The 21,376-nt window shown below is 40.6% G+C and overlaps 2 protein-coding genes across 4 annotated transcripts in view; both read left to right on the top strand.

Annotated features, from left to right (window-relative positions):
- Nucleotides 1–2,110: 2,110 nt before the first annotated feature.
- The window catches only part of cusr (Copper-only SOD repeat protein), a 41,254-nt gene continuing 21,988 nt past the window's right edge, over nt 2,111–21,376 (top strand). The window contains exon 1 of the mRNA XM_056410054.1: nt 2,111–2,139. The gene's annotated coding sequence lies outside the window, so the exon portion shown is untranslated. The remainder of the gene's footprint in view (nt 2,140–21,376) is intronic.
- Nucleotides 9,132–20,359, top strand: LOC130190575 (uncharacterized). 3 transcript variants are annotated; one of them, XR_008830996.1, is made up of 12 exons: nt 9,132–10,694; nt 10,779–11,088; nt 11,282–11,374; nt 11,549–11,602; nt 12,600–12,734; nt 13,110–13,244; nt 13,437–13,505; nt 13,610–13,704; nt 17,771–17,897; nt 18,030–18,147; nt 18,222–18,298; nt 18,784–20,359. XR_008830996.1 is itself a non-coding variant. In XM_056410061.1 (11 exons), the coding sequence occupies exons 2-9, from the start codon at nt 10,945–10,947 to the stop codon at nt 17,787–17,789; spliced, it is 744 nt and encodes a 247-aa protein (XP_056266036.1). In that variant the 5' UTR covers nt 9,132–10,694; nt 10,779–10,944; the 3' UTR covers nt 17,790–18,147; nt 18,222–18,298; nt 18,784–20,359. The 3 variants fall into 3 exon arrangements, 2 of the variants coding, with proteins under 2 accessions (XP_056266036.1, XP_056266034.1); XM_056410061.1 differs by having other exon boundaries at nt 17,771–18,147; XM_056410059.1 differs by lacking the exons at nt 17,771–17,897; nt 18,030–18,147; nt 18,222–18,298.

The following is a 21,376-nucleotide window of genomic DNA, read 5'->3' as shown; positions in this document are numbered from 1 at the left end:
AATTGACCGCGCTATGGTAAAAGGAAGATTTTGACCTTTTCATGACCTTGACCTTTGACCCGATCGATCCCAAAATCTAATCAAATGGTCCCCGGATAATAACCAATCATCCCACCAAATTTCATGCGATCCGGTTTAATACTTTTTTAGTTATGCGAGTAACACGCATACAAATAAATAAATAAATACACGGCGACCAAAGCATAACCTTTCGCATTTTCAATGCGAAGGTAATGATGACCAGATGTAGTGGTGTTCTGTTGTAAATGATAGATGAAGTTAGTTTATCCATTGAAATATATTGTCATTAAATTTGTGATATGGAAGTTTTTTCCCGATTTCCAGACTAACTATTCCATTAAAAGCACTCTCTTTTAATATGTCATAATATGGTCAGTAAAATGTACCCCTCGTTATGTTTTTTTGTCTGGTTTCATTGGGCGTAACAGACCTGTACACACAAGCTTAAATGCTCAGGCACGGGCTGTAATCCTGTCAAACTGAGCCGGCCTCAGCCCAGTCTGACCGAGCCCAGAGCTACACGCAGGCCAAATGAATGACAGATGAAGTCAAAACCCAGAGAGGCAAGAAAACCCAAGATAAAAAAAAAAATGAAGCCAGCTTTGACAAAAGGAAAAACATCGGAGTCCAAGACTCACTCAATTTGCAGTTTAGAGGGAGAGTGGAGCCACATGTTTCTGATACGTCTTCTAGCAGAGCCGTGGTGAGGTAATGATGAAGTCATCGCTGTCCTCTGGACAGGTTCACATTGAGTCGTGTGCTTTCTCAAATGGCTTCAGACTCACTAACACACACATACACACCAGTGGCGGCTGGTGAAATTTTGTTTTGGGGGGGGGGGGGCGCAGTTTAAATAGCACTCAACAATGAGAAGAAAAGAGGTTTTGAGTAGAATATTGTAAAAAACAAAGCTTTATTTCAAGAACACACCGTGCTCAACACGGTCCAACAACAACTATCAACACACTGTGACTTTGGGCATGAGAGGTTCAGAGCAGAATGCTTTAAGAAACATTGGGTTGGGTTTCAGAGGTTTGCAAAATAAAAGAGTTTCACCCTCACATGAAAGAGGTTCAGAGCAGAATAGAGTCAGAAAGAGATCACATGTTACATTGGGTGTTTGACAGAGTAGACCCACTACTGTAAAGACAAGTAGCCTCCTCTCTTTAAAGTGGTCAAACTTCTCAATAACTCTCTGGTTAAAGTCAATCATGTCTGTAACCAGCCTGTTTCCATTATTCTTGAGGGAATGTGTCTGTTTTTCAGAACTTCTTCGTTGTGTTTTCGATGCCAGTTCGGTCTCCTTCTGCTGCTCTGCAAACAGGGTTAGCTTCAGGCTGTTAGCGAGTTAGCTTCATGCTCTTAGCTAGATAACTGCGGCAAGATTCGTGCTTCTTACACTTGTCTGAAGCTCTTTAGATCCCTCACCCCGTTGTAGTCCAGAGAGTTTCAGTCCCAGGACTTTGTAACAACAGACAGGGGAAACTAAACAGTGCATTACTCACTGAGCCTCCAGCTAACCAGCTCCATTAGCAACCTGCTCCCGTAGCTCCGTGGAGCTCTCTGGCTGAGGGAAGATACTGGTCTCTGATCTGCCGAATAGTCCAATCACGTGAATTAATAAAACGATGTCATTGGCTAATGAGCGCACATTTTTGTGGCCCAAGATTCACGTTTCATCCGCCAATAAGAAGCCGTCCTTGCCGAAACGACTGAAATGTTTGCTCGCTCCCGTACACACACATTGGGCCGGTGTCGCGAAAATGGGGCGGGGCTTCTCTCCGTGATAATGAGTGGCGATATATTATATTTTTTCACATTAACTTAAGTGGTTGTTGACAGGCTGACGGTCTCCCACACACATTTAGAACGTCAACACGGTATATTTACTCTTTAAATGATTTGGCATATAATGTTTTTTGACAGGATGTTTTTTTTTTTTTCTTCTCAAAATTTTAAGAGGGGCGGCGCCCTAGCGCCCCCTATAGACGGACCGCCACTGATACACACACGCACACACACGTACACACACAAACCTGCCTTGAGTCAACAGTGCAGAGTCCTAATACCGTGAGGGGCTGAACTGAAAGGCACAGACTCGTAAAATCTACACTCAAGGTGAGACAACTGCGCTCAGACTTAAAACAAGTAGCATAGGAAATATTGAAATATTGTAAGTGTGTTGACGTGTTGCCGAGGCTAGTGTTTATTAATCCAGTCCTACAGTGGACACCGCTCACAGGGCACTGCCCCTTGGTGGTCTACGGAGGCGGTGTGTGCATTCCCCGACCCCAGTGGACACTGTACTTCCTGTAGCTCGCCAATGCGTCATGAGAGTAGCTCGGCTGCCTCGGGTTATATTATTAAACCATTTAATAGGGCAGAAAAAATAAACAAGTGAGAGCGGCTCGGCCTGCTGCGGCTGAGACAAAAGACTGCCTTCCGCTCAGCACTATCTAAATGTTATTCTGCAATCACTGGCACTAGATCACAAGTCCACCACGGACGAAGGAGAATGCTACATTCTCATTTTCTGGTGCATTATTCAGAGACTCTGATGAACTCATTACTGTTCTAAATACACACAGATGTCCAAGTAACAGCGCAAATAACAAGATAAGAACAGAGGCTGTTTTGATCACGAGTGTCACAAACACATTCACCAGCCAGCTAGTAAACCGTGTCTGGAGAGTTTCGGGAATCCCCCGCTTTAAAAGCACTTTTTTTATTGAAGCTGAGAGTGTTGGATCCCTTACGGGCAGCGCAAATAAACAAAATATGACGTCTAAGTATTTGGTGTCCGACTGCAGGCTTTAAAAAGGAAGCCGAGTAGAGGATGGTGGCTTTGCTGGAACATAAATGAATTTATAGAGAAAAAGGAAAAGAGTGCAATTACATGGCTAAAAAATAGTTTGATTCATCTGGAAAGGTGAATCTGATGGGCCTGTGAAGCTGTGTACAACAACATTATCATCAATCAGTTGGAAAAAAAGCTTGGGATCGGATTACAAATACTGGGGTAATTAGATTTGTTTAGAATTGATGCTCAATGAGTTCACGTTTAAAATAAAAGAACGATCCATTCGAGCTTCGTGACATGCCTCTTCTTCTAAGAATGGCTACAAGCGCCACCATCTTACCTCCCCAGAGTCCCAAGCAACTGCAATATTCATGGCGACCTTATGGAACCGTAGAAAATGGGAGTTCACATCAAAGAGGAGGAGGTGGCGGAAAAATAAATTTGGTGCATGTTTGCATTTCCAATCTATTCCGTCATTGGCTCTGGGTTAAATATCTCACTTGAAGAACGTCCCTGGAGGCTTTTGAGCGGGCGGGGGGGGGGGGCTCTCTATCTGAGTAAATCAGGGAATGAGGGGAATACCGTTCATGATTTCTGGTCCATCTGGTGAACATTCACAGCTTTGTAAATGGCTCTGTGGAGCAAAACAAAAGAGGGACAAATCAATTATGTCAGAGGACTGGCCTTTTGGAGACAATTATCATATTTGTCTGGGTCAGGCTTTGGCGTGAAAACGGATATCCTCAGAGAGTCATTACAGGTTAAGAAATAGAGCGGCCAGAGGTAGGTGTGGGCGGGAGGGTATGTGAATATTGATCTGCAGAGGGGTATGACGAGAGGAAGAAGGGAGTCTGGCAACAGAAAAGACAAAAATGTAAAAAGGTGGGAAACTGAATGCAAAAAGATAGAAAGAGCAGCAGCACCCATGTGGTAACCGAGCTGATTCTTTATTTAAAGATTTCTGTTAACATCAGACTCAGCTTGCACTGATAAAACTAACATATTTACTATGAAAGAATACCACAACTATTAGTCTACATCTGTGCCTCATAAACGATCTCATCTGCCAGGTTGGCCCATTACACAAATACCTCAGCATCCTGATCGGCAACTGTGAATGGAACCGAGGACAGACACTGAGACTAGGACAATGTACAGGATAAAAGCAACAACACACAACAATTTCCATCGGGATTGTCTTGTTTTTTTTCTCAAAAGACAGTAACCTGCACCATCAGAATAAACTGATGAAGATGCTATAATCACATTTAAATTAGGAGTATTAATAAAGCAGCTCACAACTATGTGTAATGTGAAGATATATCTAACTGATAATAAATTAACTCTGTGTACAATTGCTTTGTTTAAAGTAGTGGCTGTGCATTATATAAGAGAACTGGCTCAGCCGTCACCATGCTGAGAACCGCTTGGAAGGCAATCCCTCAATCGCAGATAAGCATCCCCAAATATTTCATTTGAAATATGTGAGAAAACGATATGTTAGTGTGCTTAGCTTGTCACTTGAACACAGCACGTAGCAGACAGTGATACAATGTGACATTGTGAGTGAATCCCCATCAGCAGCAGAAGGTGCTCTGCCATATCTGACCTTGACCTTTGACCTACCACAAAAACAGCTCTGCAAAAGCTGGGCAAAATTGATAAGAGCTTTGTTTTTTTTCTCCAATAATACACATACATATTTTATATAGATGAAACAGGCCTAACGCGACAGAATTCTTAAATATCAAATACAACCACTTCCAAAGTAGGCTGTTTATGATTTATTCCCAAGTTAACAACATATGTGGACAGGCAGGTGTATTTCCACAAGCTGCAGGATAACACGTTAGCAGGACAGGCCTCATAAACTTATTTGTAAACAGGCAGAGCCAGCAGAACCCATTCGAAGTTATTCCAAATTCTCAACGACCAATCATGTGAGAGCAATCATCCGCATTGTGTGAGGCTCACCGGGTCCCGGTGAGGAGCGGACCGTAGACCTGCAGACACACAATTCAACGGTTTGAATTCACCGGCTGCGTTTGAAGCGCCGTGCACGAGCACAGCTGACGTCCAATCGACACGAGGGCGCTACCATCCTTGCTCCCTCCTCCCTGCTCCCAGCTTCCTACCCTCTACTCCCTACTCCCTCTTCCCTCCTCCCTACTCCCTGTGGGCTCAGCAGGCAGCAACGCATGCCGTTCAGATCTCCGCCGGCCAAAGCGGAAACGCTGGCTCACAATATGGCAGGAAGTGGAATGTCATTCACGGAGACCGGCGACACATTTTTTCGCGGATCCCTTGCTGTCAGACCGGAGCACACGTGACTCGGGCAGTTGTTGCTGTCGTGTATTATTTATGTTTGTCCCAGTTCAGACAGAAAGTCACCGGCAGACATAGCAGAGGACATGTTTCACAGCACAGGCTTTAGACATACGTAAACCTGCTGCCTAACATATATACTACGTAGGCTAACATATACTGGCCTACATACAGGCAATATATTTATGTATAGGCCTAATTATTAACAGGCCACACTTATCAAACTGTATGTTATTCCTCATAATGAGATTGTTGACTGTAGTCAGCGTGGCTCAAACAAAGATGCTGAACTGCCTCCACCTCGTGGCCCGATGGGTGCTGTACAAGCTGTGACTCCAGGAGCAGCACTGACCCTAATAATGGCTACTCCATGGGCCTTTTTTGTTCTGTGTTTGTTTGTGTTGCATTTATCTGTATTACAGTTTTAAAAATCACCTTTTTATAATTGATTGTTAATTAATTGGGGTCAACGCGGCAGCCAATATTTTAAAAGTGTTTAACACTGGTAGAGCATACACTGAGGTGTAATATGTGTAGCCTGTGTCATTAGTGTATCATAAGGACACCAGCATCACATGTTTTCATATATTTAAAAAACGTAACATATCAATGTTCATTATTGTAATTTATGAGCAACTGTGAATCCGGTCCAAGGCAATATAGACTTTGATATCAAATGCACTAATTTAAATATACATTATACAAACCTACAAGGAAAATCCACATATTGACATATAGAGTTCAAAACCTCAATGATAATCCAATATAATATATGTTGTGGGTATCACATTTGGCTGCATAATGTGGTGTCCTTACATTTGTAATAAATATCAATATTATTTAAAATAGCTGGTCAAATCCTTTAACGTCAGCCCTTGTACTTAAATGAAAGAAATCAGCATTGATCAAAGCTCCATGTAATTAATGGTCAAATAGAAACCGGAGGTATGTTCTTTAACCTGTGGGTTTTGAACCATTTCAAATATGCGTGTCAGGAAAGTCCCAAGATACACAGTGTGCCACTCCTCCTCCCTACCACATTTATGTAAACACATATTTGTTTTCATGAAGCGAAATTGAAACGAACTAACAAGTTAACTAGGAGACATAGTAGACAATGGATGATTATATGTGTGTGTGTGTGTGTGTGTGTGTGTCGCACGCACATCTGCTAACTTATATATACATATTTATGTTATCATGCTTACATTCCACTACATAAATATTTCCTTTGTTTACTCAAACAAAAAGATTTTCTTTGGATACTTTAAGTCCATTGTTACTCATAATACATGTGCTTTTACTGATTTAAGATATTGAATGCATTTATAAGATTATTCTTGCATTGTGTAATGGTTTCTTTACTGAAGTAAAGTATATGAGCACTTCTCTCATCTTGAACCTCTTTATTCGATTGTATTTTCTCTCATAAAAAATGGCATTTTTCCAATTTCTTCACCAAACTAGACCAAATATCATCAGGCATCCATCCATGATCTTTAACCGATGCCAGCGGACATCGGGCGAAGGGACAGGACACAAAGAGACAGGCAACTGTTCAGCTACACCTCTTACGGGCAATTTAGAATAATCAGTTCATCTTAGCTACACGTGTTTGGACTGTGGGAGGAAGCCGGAGAACCCAAAGAGAACCCAAACGCTGACCTATAGGGGAGAACCTGCAAACACCCCACAGAAGTGCTGTGAGGTGGCGGCGCTATAGCCACCACACCACCATGCAGCCCACGTCATAGCATGGAGAGACAAATTTCAAAACAGCCACCTGATGATAATATGCCGGGTGGAGCAAGGATGGGTCATTTTCCGACAGCTTCAAACACATGTTTTGTATGAGGAAGAAATCTGAATTGTGTTTCCAAATTATAGGCTTCGGCAGCCACGTGAGTCCTCCTTCCTTTTTTGTTTTGTTTGGCAGCTTTCACAAGTTTCTATGAGAAGATAAAACTATTCCTAATCTCTCTAGCATGTCCTCTTGTTACCTGTGAGTCTCAACCACCAACATAGCATTGCCTTGTGCTTGCAAATTGCAATGTGCTGAGCATTTTTGTGTCCGCCAATTGAACATTTGCCAATCGTGCAACTTTTAGGTAAACGGCTCAGATCAAATGATCCCCACATGAAAACTATGCTCCTGCGTGTTTATTATCTTGTGATCTAATTGTCCGTCTTGTCCTTTCCTGACCCGGTTCTTACCGGACCTTGATCTGATGTTGTACTGTTTGGCACAGTCTTTGGTTGTCTCTGCCTATTGTCTGCAGGTGTGTGTGTGCGTGTAGCCAAAAACGAAACCTGTGTGTCCATGATCACGTCACGATTTTAGCTCCTGCCGCAATCAGTGATCTAAACAAACGAGTGAAGGACCTGACCCACTTCACAGGTCCTCCAATATGTGTGCATAGCTGCAAGGCCGACCCCAAATAGACCCCAATGATGGGCCACTGGGCTTCTATTTTTAGAACAAGTTACTACTTTCTCTCTTTTTTTGTTGTTGTCACAAGGACAGCTGAGGCACATATGTGAGTAGAAAGAGGAAAAGGGTGGTAAAAAGGGAAAAGAGAAGAAGGGATGGACTAAAAAAAGGCATGAAACTGTAAAGTCGACGAGTTATTTATAATCATTGTGCAGGGAGGTTCATTTATAACATTGCATACAGTACAAAGTGTCAGTTTCTTTTAAAATCTATCATAAACACACATCATCAGTTCTAGTGTCTGTAAACAGCCACATCAGTAAATCACTGCGGTCAACTCAGCCGACACTCGGATCTCCTTGGTCAACTCAGCCGACACTTACATTTCTGTGCACCTATAGACTGATGTTGACGGTAAACGCATTCGATCGGGAGCGCGCGAGGGTTTTGATAAAGTTAGCGGAAGGATTCACGTGACACAACATCCGGTTTTGCAAAGTTAGCGGAAAGAACTACGTGAAACAACATCCGTTTTTCAAAATAAGATGTCAACAAATCATACACTAGCACAGCGGTCCCCAACGTTTTTTGAGCCACGGACCGGTTCCGTGTCAGAAATTATTTTCACGGACCGGCAATATAAATGACATAATAAATATGACGTCATACAATTATACGAAGGGCATAAAGTGCCAAAACTACAACTCATCATTACGCCGACTTAGTGTGAGCCGTGCGCTTGTTTACCTGCAACGAGCCGCTAATGGAGACGGCGACACAGACGTGTGTTTGGTCCGCTGCTCCTAACCGAGTTCTGGTCGCTGTCATTAGAACACCGGCAGAGTTGTTGTGTGAAATGTCCCTTAAGGCCACCGTCATTTGCATCTCCAACACATTTTCTTCTAGCTCGGACAGGCTCGATTCACCGGGTGGGTTTGTTTACAAATGGGTTGCAGGTCTATTCTTTTGCAGTCGGGTCTTTTGTGGTTGGAGTACCGCTCAAACTCATTTAAAAGCCTCTTCCACCCGGTCAACGTCTGAAAGATGTAGAATATTCCGCTGTTCACTCGCCCACACAGCAGCGACTTTATCGGCCAACTTGAAAACAGTTGTCATTTCCCTGAAGTGACAGAATTCATTGAGCAGGTTGAATATGTTTTAAGATTCTTTGTCACTGAAATGTGCCGCCAGCAGAGGGTTCGGCGCGTGAGACTCGCCTGCAGCGATAAACCCGAACTTTAAGACTCCTGAACGCGGCTCAGACGTACACACGGGTGGATCCGGTCCTTTTTCAAAATAAGATATTTTCCCGACTGATACAAAAAAAAAAATTACAACTTTTTTTATTCACTTTTTTTCCGCGGCCCGGTTCCAACCAAGCCGTGGACCGGTACCGGGCCGCGGCCCCGGGGTTGGGGACCCCTGCACTAGCATATACAAGTAAACAATTAACTGATTTTGAATCTTTATAGATCGTTTCTGAGATTTAGCTTAAATTATGCTAACATTAAAACTTTTTTACTGTAGGCTACCAAGGAAGTTTATCAAAATAAAACTCAGACTTTTGTATGTTAAAAAATTCCTGTATATTGATTTCCCCAAGAGTTCCAGGAAATGAATGATGCAGCTGTGTTCAAGACAGTCCTGACTTCCATTATCCTGGGAATCAGACATATCTACGGTCCCATTTGGGAGATATTTCAAATTAAAAGTCCTAAATGTTTAAAGAAATCGGTCATTTCTTTAATGTTTGAAGTGCTTTATATATGTTTTTCCTCAAAACCCCCGGCATTGACTGATGCAGCTGTGTTCAGGACAATCTTGACTTCCATTATCCTGGGAATCAGACAAATCTACGGTCCCAATTGGGAGATATTTCAAAGTAAAAGTCCTAAATGTTTACGAGTAATCAGTAATTTACTTAATGTTTGAGGTGCTTTAAATATGTTTTTCCTCAAAACCCCCGGCATTGACTGATGCAGCTGTGTTCAGGACAATCCTGACTTCCATTATCCTGGGAATCAGACATATCTACGGTCCCAATTGGGAGATATTTCAAAGTAAAAGTCCTAAATGTTTACGAGAAATCGGTCATTTCTTTCATGTTCGAGGTGCTTTATATATGTTTTTCCTCAAAACCCCCGGCATTGACTGATGCAGCTGTGTTCAGGACAATCCTGACTTCCATTATCCTGGGAATCAGACATATCTACGCTCCCAATTGGGAGATATTTCAAAGTAAAAGTCCTAAATGTTTACGAGAAATCGGTCATTTCTTTCATGATTGAGTTTGAGTCAGCCTTCAGGAGCTGATCAGCAAATATTACTACATTGTGACTGGAAAAGGACAAGAAGACTTGATAGGGCTACCAATTCTGCATCGCTGCCCCTGAGTCACGTTATGAAGAATGCCAAAGATTTATGTCGAAAACAGTGAGTAATTGCTGTTCATACTTATCATTTCTGATCTTTTAACATGTGAAATCTTTGTAATACTAATTTTACAACCTTTTTCTTTCAGTGCCCCCAGACATTACCACCTGGCCATGCACGTCTTTGGTCTAATGACACAGGCAACAACCCTAAATGACTTAGACAAACTTGTCATCAGTGCAGCGGTAGTTTTTTCCAGTTCCCACAGTGAGAGTAATGTTGAAAAACATTTCCAAAATCTCCAGAGACTATTAACAAAAGCAGGACATTGTGACATTGATGACACAATCATTGTGGAGCAAGACTTTGTGGTATGTAACTTAATAATTTTTTATAGCGCTACTATTTTATCCTAACTTGGATTTACATATAGTAAAAAAGGAAGCTTTTGGCAGGTCTGTATTCACCTGCATATTTATTGCCAAAATCCAATAGACAACCATTCTTCAGTGGTGACAGGGTTTACGTTTGTTTCCAAGATGTAAGAAATAAAACTAAACTTTAATTATTTTTGCTAGAATGATGTGGGACCAACACCATTTCAACATCATTTTGATGACATCATTGGACATCAAGAGCTTGAGAAAAATGGGGATCCAAATGTATACTTCAGCCCAACGTTTATCCCAACATTGGTGAAGTACTTCTTACCTCAAGCCGCTCTGTGGTCTGGCCTACTCCTGGGTTAGTCCTATTTTTCACATGTGCTTTGATATACTTTTATTTTCATAGCTATTTAATTTAAGTAAAGATAACATATTTTGGCAGGTGACCTTGGGCGCCATGGAACAGGTCCCATTTACGACAGACTTTCGCAAGTGTTCAAAAGAGCTTCATGTAGACCCACACAGGTACTATAAGCCAAAATGATGATACTAAAATAAATGTGCATTATTCCATCCTGGATATTACAGAGAAAGATCAAGATCAGGTTATGGAGAAAAGTCAATGGGATCTGAAAAAGATCCGTTTTCAACGGAGACGACTGACCAGACTTGATGACTTTGTCCACACCTCCAAAACCACCCTGAAGGCCCTTCTTAGGGAATACAGTGACTCTTTGAAGAGGAAGAAGAAGGTAAAATGTTTAAATGCTTTGACATAATCCATAAAGGTCCTTGTATTGTTGAATATTTTGTTCTTTAGTGCAGCAATGACATTAAAAAAGCACCTAACCTAGCATAACAGTCTGTCAATCCATTAAATCAGAAATAATTTACTTTAAACTATAAAGTTGTGATTATGTAACTGTATATTTGTATTTTTCTCAGAGCACAACAGAAACAATCATACCACAAGCTCCAACAACAACAAAAGATCTTGACCATAATGAAAAGGCCATTAAAGGGCTTTCAACAAGCTTGGTATGTTGCACAATGAACAGGAATGTAAAACACCTGTAAATCAGCAGCTTCATGTTGTATTTTGTATGTAATACACTTGCATGAATGCAGTTATTAATACAGATTTGACCATGTTGTTAGTCTCGACGAAAATAGTTTAAAGCTTTACATTAATAATGCAATTTTTATATCTAGAAGCCAACAGATGATGAGGATGCACAGGGATGCACAGTTGATTCTCCATCACAGGTGAACTTGTTGTTAACGTTTTAGCAATACATATATATACACTACCGTTCAAAAGTTTGGGGTCACTTAGAAATGTCTTTATTTTTCAAAGAAAAGCACTGTTTTTTCAATAAAGATAACATTAATCAAAAATACACACTATACATTGTTAATGTGGTAAATGACTATTCTAGGTGGAAACGTCTGGTTTCTAATGAAATATCTCCATAGGTGTATAGAGGCCCATTTCCATCAACTATCACTCCAGTGTTCTAATAGTGCATTGTGTTTGCTAATCGCCTTAGAAGACTAATATCTGATTAGAAAACCCTTGTGCAATTATGTTAGCACAGCTGAAAACAGTTATGCTGGTGATATAAGCTATACAACTGGCCTTCCTTTGAGCTTGAAGTTTGAAGAACAAAATTAATACTTCAAATATTAATCATTATTTCTAACCTTGTCAATGTCTTGACTATATTTTCTATTCAATTTTCAATTCATTTGATAAATAAAAGTGAGTTTTCATGGAAGACACAAAATTGTCTGGATGACCCCAAACTTTTGAACGGTAGTGTATATATATATATATATATATGCAATAAATGTATCTGTATTGTAAATAATTTTTTAGTGCAATTATTATTTAAGTATATGTCTTTCTCCAAAGGATCCAATATTAAAAAATATATTTTGAATGGTAATTTGAAAGAGGGAAGACTAAAAAAGCTACAATATTAATCAAAAGTACCGTAATGAATAAATATATTTCCCCTTCATAAGCAATTATTAGCTTTCCTTCTTTCTCTACAATTCATTTTTATAAAATAAGGTAATGTGGTAAGAGAAACAGCAAAGAATAAAATATAAAAAAATAGCAGTTTTAGGTAGAAAGCAGTGATTGAATGATAATTTTAAAAAATGTAAATGTATTTGTTCATGTGTAACTGATAATATGTCAAGTAGGCTTCATGTATCTACTTGAAAAAATATATAACATTACTTTTATGACCCTCAGCTCCAGAAACTGTGGGGACAAAATGACACAGAAGTGGTTGTGTCGGAGATCCCCTCTCAATTTAAAGGAAACAGCTTCATGATCCATCACAGCGAGCTACGAACCCTCAGACCTCAAGAATGGCTTGCAGGCGAGGTATGTAGTTGTGATAGTAGAACAGAAATGATCAGGAAAAAACTCCCCAAAAGACTGAAAAAATTGCTCCACTTCACACAGGTCTAATATTCTTTGTCATGCTGCTTTAATGGGCCACTATATAAAGAACACATAGATTGTTGAGCCCTTGAACTGATTGACTATTCGGAAGGTGTTTAAATCCATCCACAGTTGCTTTTCCATTCTTTTTCTATAGTCACGTACTTTTGAATGTGAATGCAAACTTTATTGTTGACCAAGTATTTTTTTACAACAAAAACAACAACAACACAGTTACCCATTCCATTCAGTTGTAATTGTCCAAAATGTAAATTAATTGATGATGTTTAATAGACTGTCTCTAAACCTCTTAAGGTAATTGAGTGTCTCTTGCATCACACACTCAACGAGCTCCATTTGGGGAATAAACTTTATATCCTCAACTACTACACGGCTAATGTGATCCTCTTTGGAAAGAGAGAAGCTGTCAGGAGGAACAGTTTGTCCAAGGTAACTTGTGTATTTGTTGGGGAGCCAAGCATAGTTTGATCACGGTTTACATGTTAGCTGATGTTCATCACTGTGTCTTAACTATGATAAAGCAAATTCAATTTACTAGATCAAGACTTTTGATAGTAAGGTATTGACAACAACTTTAATATTAAACTCTTTTTACCATGTTAATGTTTGGATGTGTTACAGATCAACTTTGAGGACTACGAAGGAATCGTGTCTTTTGTGAATGTACACAACACTCACTGGAAGTTTCTGGTTAGTAGGAACTACATTTATATTCATCATTATGATCTTTTATTGTTTTATGGATGTTGTGAATAATCTTTGACTGATATTTCATGTCATTCTTGTGATTTTAGTACATCAGTGCTGCCCAAGGCAGCATTTATTTGGTGGACCCATTCCACACATCCACAGAGCTGGCAGACTCCAACAATGCTGCCAAAAGATTCCGGTACTTTTCTAATTTTATTTTTTTGGGACCTAAATACATGTATTTCATTCCCTTATATCTATCATGTATTGTAATAATTATGGTACAGGTGATAAAAGAAATGTAAGTATAGAGGCAACTATCAGAAGCAGGTATAGTTCGAATTGCATAACCCCTTAAACCAGGGATGCCAGGGTGAAATTGGACAGGGGGCCAGATTTTTTTCAAGTGAGATCTCAGGGGGCCGGATTACACTTTCGGACTGAAAAGGCCAAACACTGACTCAACACATGGATAGGTAGGCTATTTGAAATTATTCATGAAGGCCTACACATTAAGAAATTGCATTGGCACCAAAATTGCCTCACAATGAGGCCTACAATTACATAGCCTAAAGCAGGAGACAGTTACCCTCTAAAAACGTAACATTTTCCTATCCATGCAAGTAGCCTACATATATAAATTAGAAATGCACCAAATTAGACTAGGTGCCGACAAAACACATTTCCTATAAATAACACAAGTGTAAACAGTTTTATTATATTTTTTTAGTCTTTATTTTTTATTGGTTTAAATTGGGATTACATATCCCAAACATATCATAACCCCCCACACTCACATGAGATAAATTCATATAACAATTCATATCAACAAAGCACACTGATGTCATCAAATTCATATAACAATTCATATCATCAGCTATCTAAAAACATTAAATTGGCTCAACAACAGATGAGGCACATTAACTTTGCCAGTCATCACCAGTCAACCCCAACTCATATTTACACACACCCATATGCCTATATGGCACTAGCCTTGCCATCAGTCAACCCCAACCCCTTTTATTCCCTCCCACCCATATCACACTGGATTATGATAAATGGGGAGACCAGCCTACTTCAGCTACTTGTCGAAGCCAGACACCTTTTAACTTTCACCAGCTTGTCCATATCGGGGGACAGTTTCTGGGCAGTGGCTATTTTCATAACATCATTCAGATGTCCGTGCGTCATTCGATTGCGCACTTTCGATTTATTAATATTCATCACGGAAAAGGCCTGCTCACATAAATATGTTGTCCCAAACATACAAAGTATTTTACCTGCAAAAGCTGTGATCCTTGGGTATTGTGGTGGCAAGGATTGATAGAATGATTCGATTGAAAAAGATGCATAGTTATCCTTCAACGGTGCGCAACACTGCAGTTCTATCAGTTCCATTTGGATCGCCTCTGGGACCTCGGAAGCGTCAATGGTGAATGGAGAGCGAAAAAGCGCAAACTCCTTTTCCAGTTCAGTAAAAACCGTGAATCGATTGTCAAACTCATGCCTGAGTCTGGAAAGCAAGTTTGCGTACTTGTCCATACTCTGGTGATTGACAGGCTGAGATTTTAGACAGGGGAAGTGGGCTGCATTGTGCTTGGAGAGCTGCGTCTTCCATAACTCCCGTTTACTTTGAAAAGTACGAACACTATCATAATACTCTGTGACGAGTTTGTTGCGGCCCTGCATAGAAACATTCAACACATTTAGGTGTTCCGTAATGTCCACGAAAAAGGCAAGATCCCTGGTCCATTCTGGGTCGTCCAATTCCACCACAGGCTTCCCTTTACCCTGCATGAACTCGGCTATCTCTGTGTGTAGTTTGTAGAAATGTTTGAGCACTGCGCCTCGGCTCAACCAACGCACATCGGTGTGATAGGGAAGGCCATGATGAATGTCGTTTTCCAATAAAAAAGCGTCAAATTGCCTATGGTTAAGTCCTCTGGCTCTGATCAAATTCACAGTCTCAATAACAACACGCATGACATGGTCCATTTTCAGACTCTTGCAGCACAAAGCCTCTTGGTGCAGTATACAGTGAAAGTTCCAGAAGACTTGCTCTGGATTAGCCGCATTTACCCTTTCTCTAAATTTCACAACTACTCCTGCCTTCCTTCCTATCATAGAAGGTGCACCGTCGGTCGCCACACTGACAGCGCGACTCCAGTCCACCTCCAGTTTGTCCAGGGCCCCGACAAGGCTAACAAACAAGTCATTAGCTGTGGTGGTGTCTGTCATTGGCACGACTGACACAAACTCCTCAGTGACATTCAGGGAAGCATCAACTCCGCGAATAAATATCGCTAATTGGGCTACATCAGTCACGTCGGTGCTCTCGTCGAGAGCAATAGAGAATGCAATAAATGAAGGACTTAACTTGTCTTTTAGTTGACTCTTCAAATCACCAGAAAGTTCTTCAACTCTCTCCGTCACTGTAGGCTTCGATAAGCTTATGTTAGCTAAAGCTTGTCGCTTGTCAGGACACACTAGCTCGGCTGCCTTTAGCATGCAGGTCTTGACAAATGCACCCTCTGAGAAAGGCTTGGATGCCTTAGCAATTTCCCAAGAGATGATGTAGCTTGCCTTCACTGCCCCTTGAAATGAAATGAAATGTATTGTCATTATAGGTTAACAAAATTGAGACACTCCTCTTTCAGAAACGGTGCAGTAAAAAATAAATAATAGTTGAAGAAGATATGTATAAAAATAAAACGAACCTTCGTGTGTATCTCGACATTTGGAGAATACTGCTTGCTGTTTCTGTAGCGATGATGCTAGCTCGTTTAGCGTTTGAGTCCGAAGTTGCCCTGTGTACTCCTTGTATTTCTCGGCGTGAGTCTCGTAGTGTCTTTTGATGTTATACTCCTTAGCTACAGCCACTTGTTGAGAACAAATGAGACCTGCAGGTTTGCCTCCTACTTCCCAAAATAAATACTGTTCCTTCCATCTTTCCTGAAAGATGCGACCTTCAGTGTCAACCTTCCTCTTTTTTTTAAACGACATCTCGATCAGCACTACCAGGGCTGCTTCAGCTGAGAGTCCGGCCCTAGGGCCGTAACCCTGGCACCACTGCCTTAAACCAAAGCCTAATCATATTCCCTGAATCAGGGAATATCTTGTTACAGAGGTTCTAAACCCATTTACATCGTGTCACCTAGGGCTGCAACAACGAATCGATAAAATCGATAAAGAGTTGAAAATTAACGTTTTTGCAATTTCATTATCGATTCGTTTGTCGCTGAATAAGTCAAAGCTCAATAAGTCGAGTATAAACAAAGTTGAGTTGAGCGCAGCGCGCAAGGAAACAAGCGTCTCTGATATTGTTCAGGGGGCCACATGGGGACCACTGCTCAGGAGAGGAAAGCTGTCAGTCTGTTTGTGACGGTTCATCACCATGCTGACCAGTGGGTCTCCATTTTCTAGGCCTGCTAATAGCCATTTAAAAATTCCATGACTTTTCCAGGTTTTCCATGACCGTACGGACCCTGTTTTGAATAAAGGGTTGAAAATTAACGTTTTTTTGTTTTTTTATCCGATTAATCGATAGAATAATCAACCGATTAATCGATTATCAAAATAGTCGTTAGTTGCAGCCCTAGTGTCACCCAAAGTTAAAGCTTAGCATGTGGCTGGGACTTTGTAAGAATGCAGTGAGAACCCACGTGCGATTAGACAGGAGACTGAAGCAGCATTCAATTAGTTTAATTCTCTTTGCCCGACAGCCAAACAGTATGTCTAACTTAGTTAGTTGGTGACCTCTAATGTGCTGTGCAGAAATAAAAAAAACTAAGACAGATTAGAAGTTAAGATGAAAAGAGAAGCCTTTCTCTGTATGGTACGAATGAGTGGATCGATATTTGATTAAGCACAGAAAACATTATATAACAGAGCCTATATAGTCTGTATGTTAAGAAACAGTGGAAGTCAAAGATTAGACAAGGATGTTATTGGGTTGGTTCATGAAGCTTACAAACTGCTGGATAGCTCCCTTGCTGTTCCCGGGAGCAGGAACAGCACCTTGGAGAGCGTTGCAACGCACAGTCTGACAGACAGAGACAGATTATATCACGCACTTTTAGTTATGTCCAATATTTTAGGATGTAAGGCTTTGACTAGAGTTACAGAGGCTTCCAGAAAGATGTTGTCAAAATGTGGGAGCCCAACAACTTAGAGACATTGACGTCTTTTTTGCATATTACATACAAATTTCATGTGTATTGTACATATAATTCACACTGACATTTTCATGAAATATTCTCACACAGTGAGTACTTCAAAATGTGAAGGATCTGCCACAGCAAGTCTGACTGGGTGGATATCAAATGGAAGGGAGCGGTTATGCAACACCCAGTGCAGCAAGATGGCAACAGCTGTGGGTTGGTGGTAATCATGGTGAGATTAATATTTCTCTAAGACCAAGCTTTTCCCAAATTAATATTTATCAATTCTGTATTTTTCATTTTAGTTGGTTTAACAGCATCTGCAATCACTCACATGTACATCACATATTGTGCCATTGTTTAGATGGCAAACAAAGTCATGGAGGCCTTCCCAATCGTGCCAAACATGGTATTTGGCACGACAATCAAAGAAATGGAAGATCAGCGGAAACAGTTCGCTCTGAAAATATTGAAAGCATCAGGTGAGTGAGAACTTTTGGTACCCATATTTTTTTAGTGTAGTACTCAAGATCTAACAAGTGTATTTTTATCTTAGTGTTTGAATCGGAGTACAAATGTTCAATGTGCTCGGCCAAAAAACCACCCGGTCCAGGGCCTGCTTTCACTGACTGGGTAAGTAATAATTTGACTCGCATCATTGTTTGTTTGGGCAATTTGAACATATTATTTGAAAGATAATAGAGGGATTACGTTAAACAAGAAATGGAGAATGACATGCAACAAAGAGCTCTGGCCGGAGTCCTACCAGTTCATCATCCGTTTTAGTCTTCTGACTGCATGATAGTGTTTATTATTTTAAGATTGTTGACATCATGTGATGGTGAGCTGATAAATGATCAAATGAGAACTAATTTTTTTTTTAAAAAGGCTATTATTTTGAAGGTAAGATCATTTGAAAATAAAATGTATACATTATTATTTTGGCCCCCAAACTGTTGAACATTGTAATAAATGTAGCACATGGTGTAATACAAAAAAAAAAGTTTTAATTGTAAAACATTATTATATTAAGCTCCAAACTGTTACATTTTAAATAACAAAACAGCATGTAACCGTGGTCAAGTTAAAGGTGATTAATTTTCCCTCTTTTTTTTTAGATTCAGTGTGACAGCTGTTCCCGCTGGTTCCACAGCCAGTGCCTCGGAATGGACACATAAACCCTTCAGAAAGCATCAAATTCCAACTGGAACTGCTGTCTGTGTCCCTAATTATTGCACCAAAAGGATGTGCAACATTTTTAGGGTCCGAGCGACAGACGAAGTCTGACCGAGAGGAACCTATTGAAATTGTTAGGGGTATTATTATTCTTCTTCTGGATTTTTATTTTAGAACATTGGGGGCATATTGGGGGTATGTATCATATCCCAAAACTCACCAAATTTGGCAAGCTTGTCAGGCTTGGTGAAAATAGCCGGATGACACCGACTTCGAAATTCGGCTTTCAAAAATTGCTCTCTAGCGCCACCTGGAAGTTTGACCGGCGACGCCCCTCACCCAGTATGGTCAAATGACTAGCTTTTATTTTTCCCAAGTCCACTTGGACCTGCTCTACAAAAAAGCCTCTCAGGACCCTAAGCTCCGCCTACTTAAATTTTCCGCCATATTTTTTTTGGTGAAAAACACATCAGAGGCGTTTGCTCCGACATACGGGGTCCAATTCATACCAAACCTATTGGAGATAATGATCATGGAAGCTATATCATCTAAGATCTGTCATCTTTTTTCAAATATATTGTTGTGGTAAGCATCTATGGCCGAACGAACATTTTAGGGGCGTGTCCTGTTTTGTAATGCTCATAACTTCAACACTATTGGGGAAAAAAAATAACAGACTTTCAGGATATGTGCAGAATGGAGCCTGAAACATTCACAGCTAATTTCGTGCAATTTGAACCGTAGGGGGCGCTACAATAATTCACCAAAGTTGGCCGTTTTGGGCATTTTTTGGCGTTTTTCGCTTGATTTGGCCAGTTTCCACTTTTTCCCCTTCGATTATTTCTCCCACAAAACGCCAACAGAATCGGCTAAAAATCAGTTTTATAGAATGTCAAGACTTGAATAATGAACACTGTGAAAAAAAACGGACTTTTCGTCGGTAGAAAAGTTACGTTTTTTTACTGCCAATAATTTTGTACTTTCTGTGATTTCTTTATGTTAAAAACTATTGCTTAAACTCATCCGATACTTCCCCAAAAAATCATGTGTGATGCCAGTCAAGGCCTGAACACATTCACACGAAGAAACAAGCACATTTCTTGGAGGAACACCTATTGATCACCTATTGAGAAGTAAAATAACCAAATTTTTCTGCCCAAAATAATGTGAGCTCCTACGGCTGCCTGTAAACCAGCTGGCTCATAGCTCACCATGATAAGTGTTGGTCTGGACACCTGGAGATGCGTGTTCGATTCCAAGACAAGGCAGCTTTTTTTCATCACTTTTTTTTTACATCGTATTTACATGACGTGATCTCTACTTCACGTAGGGACACACGACGCATGAATATGTTCACATAGTTAAAGCGCCACCTAGTGGCTCAACTGTACTTCCTTCAGTCCGCCCCAAATTTGTTTGACTAGCCCGTTATTTAGAATGGAATAAGAACTCTCTCTGTCTCTCTTTTTCTCTCTCCTCTCTCTCTTTTTCCTTCTCTTCTCTCTCTCTCCTCTCTCTCTTTTTCTCTCTCTTCTCTCTGTCTCCTCTCTCTCTCTCTACTGCCCTCCTCGCTGGTCTGATACAGATCCGTATTGCCCTCTTACGTCATTTTCAAAATGAGCTATATTGATAGACAGCCAAGAGCAGTGGTCCTCAAACTAAGGCCCGCCTCCACATTTGGCCCGGGCCTCTGAACAATACCAGAGAGGCATTATGATTTTTTTTTCAGTCTGGCCACGTAAATCCTAGACTAGCCCGTTATTTAGAATGGAATAAGAACTCTTTCTCTCTTTTTTTCTCTCTTTCTCTCTCCTCTCTCTCTTCTCTCTCCTCTCTCTCCTCTCTCTACTCTAACATAACTAACGTCAGTAAACAGCTGGACGAGGCTTTTAAATCACGGATTTCGTGAGTTTTTGTTTATAGGGACACATGATGCATGAATATGTTCACGTAGTTAAAGCGCCACCTAGTGGCGAAACTGGACTTTGTCGAATCCGCCCCAAACTTGTCGCGCTCGTTACAAGTCGCGGCCCGAGTCGAGTCCGACCGGCGTGCCCGCGTCCTCGGCCTGGCGGGCCGGCGTCACGCCGGCTCCCCCGACCGGCGCGGGTGAGCGAGGACCCGTTCGACGCTGCTTGCAGCTTTAATTTCCATTTATTATTTTACATTTATTCTAATTTGTGCAAAATAAAGTTTTATTTCATTTTTTCTGTAATTGCACTTTGGATAATTCACGGTTCAAATGTGTGACTTTCATTTTGAAATATATTAGGATTAGTCAAATAAAAAACGACGTCCTGAACACATCTGCCTCAGTCATTTCCTGGGGTAATGAGGAAAAACATATATAAAGCACCTCAAACATTAAGTAAATTACCGATTACTCGTAAACATTTACGACATTTACTTTGAAATATCTCCCAATTGGGACCGTAGATAAGTTTGATTTCCAGGATAATGGAAGTCAGGACTGTCTTGAACACAGCTGCATCATTCATTTCCTGGAACTCTTGGGGAAATCTATATACAGGAATT

The sequence above is a fragment of the Pseudoliparis swirei genome, chromosome 24 (assembly GCF_029220125.1).
Source record: "Pseudoliparis swirei isolate HS2019 ecotype Mariana Trench chromosome 24, NWPU_hadal_v1, whole genome shotgun sequence".
In the NCBI taxonomy this organism is placed as follows: domain Eukaryota; kingdom Metazoa; phylum Chordata; class Actinopteri; order Perciformes; family Liparidae; genus Pseudoliparis; species Pseudoliparis swirei.
The sequence above is the reverse complement of the archived record's forward strand: the minus strand, read 5'-3'. Positions and strand labels throughout refer to the sequence as shown.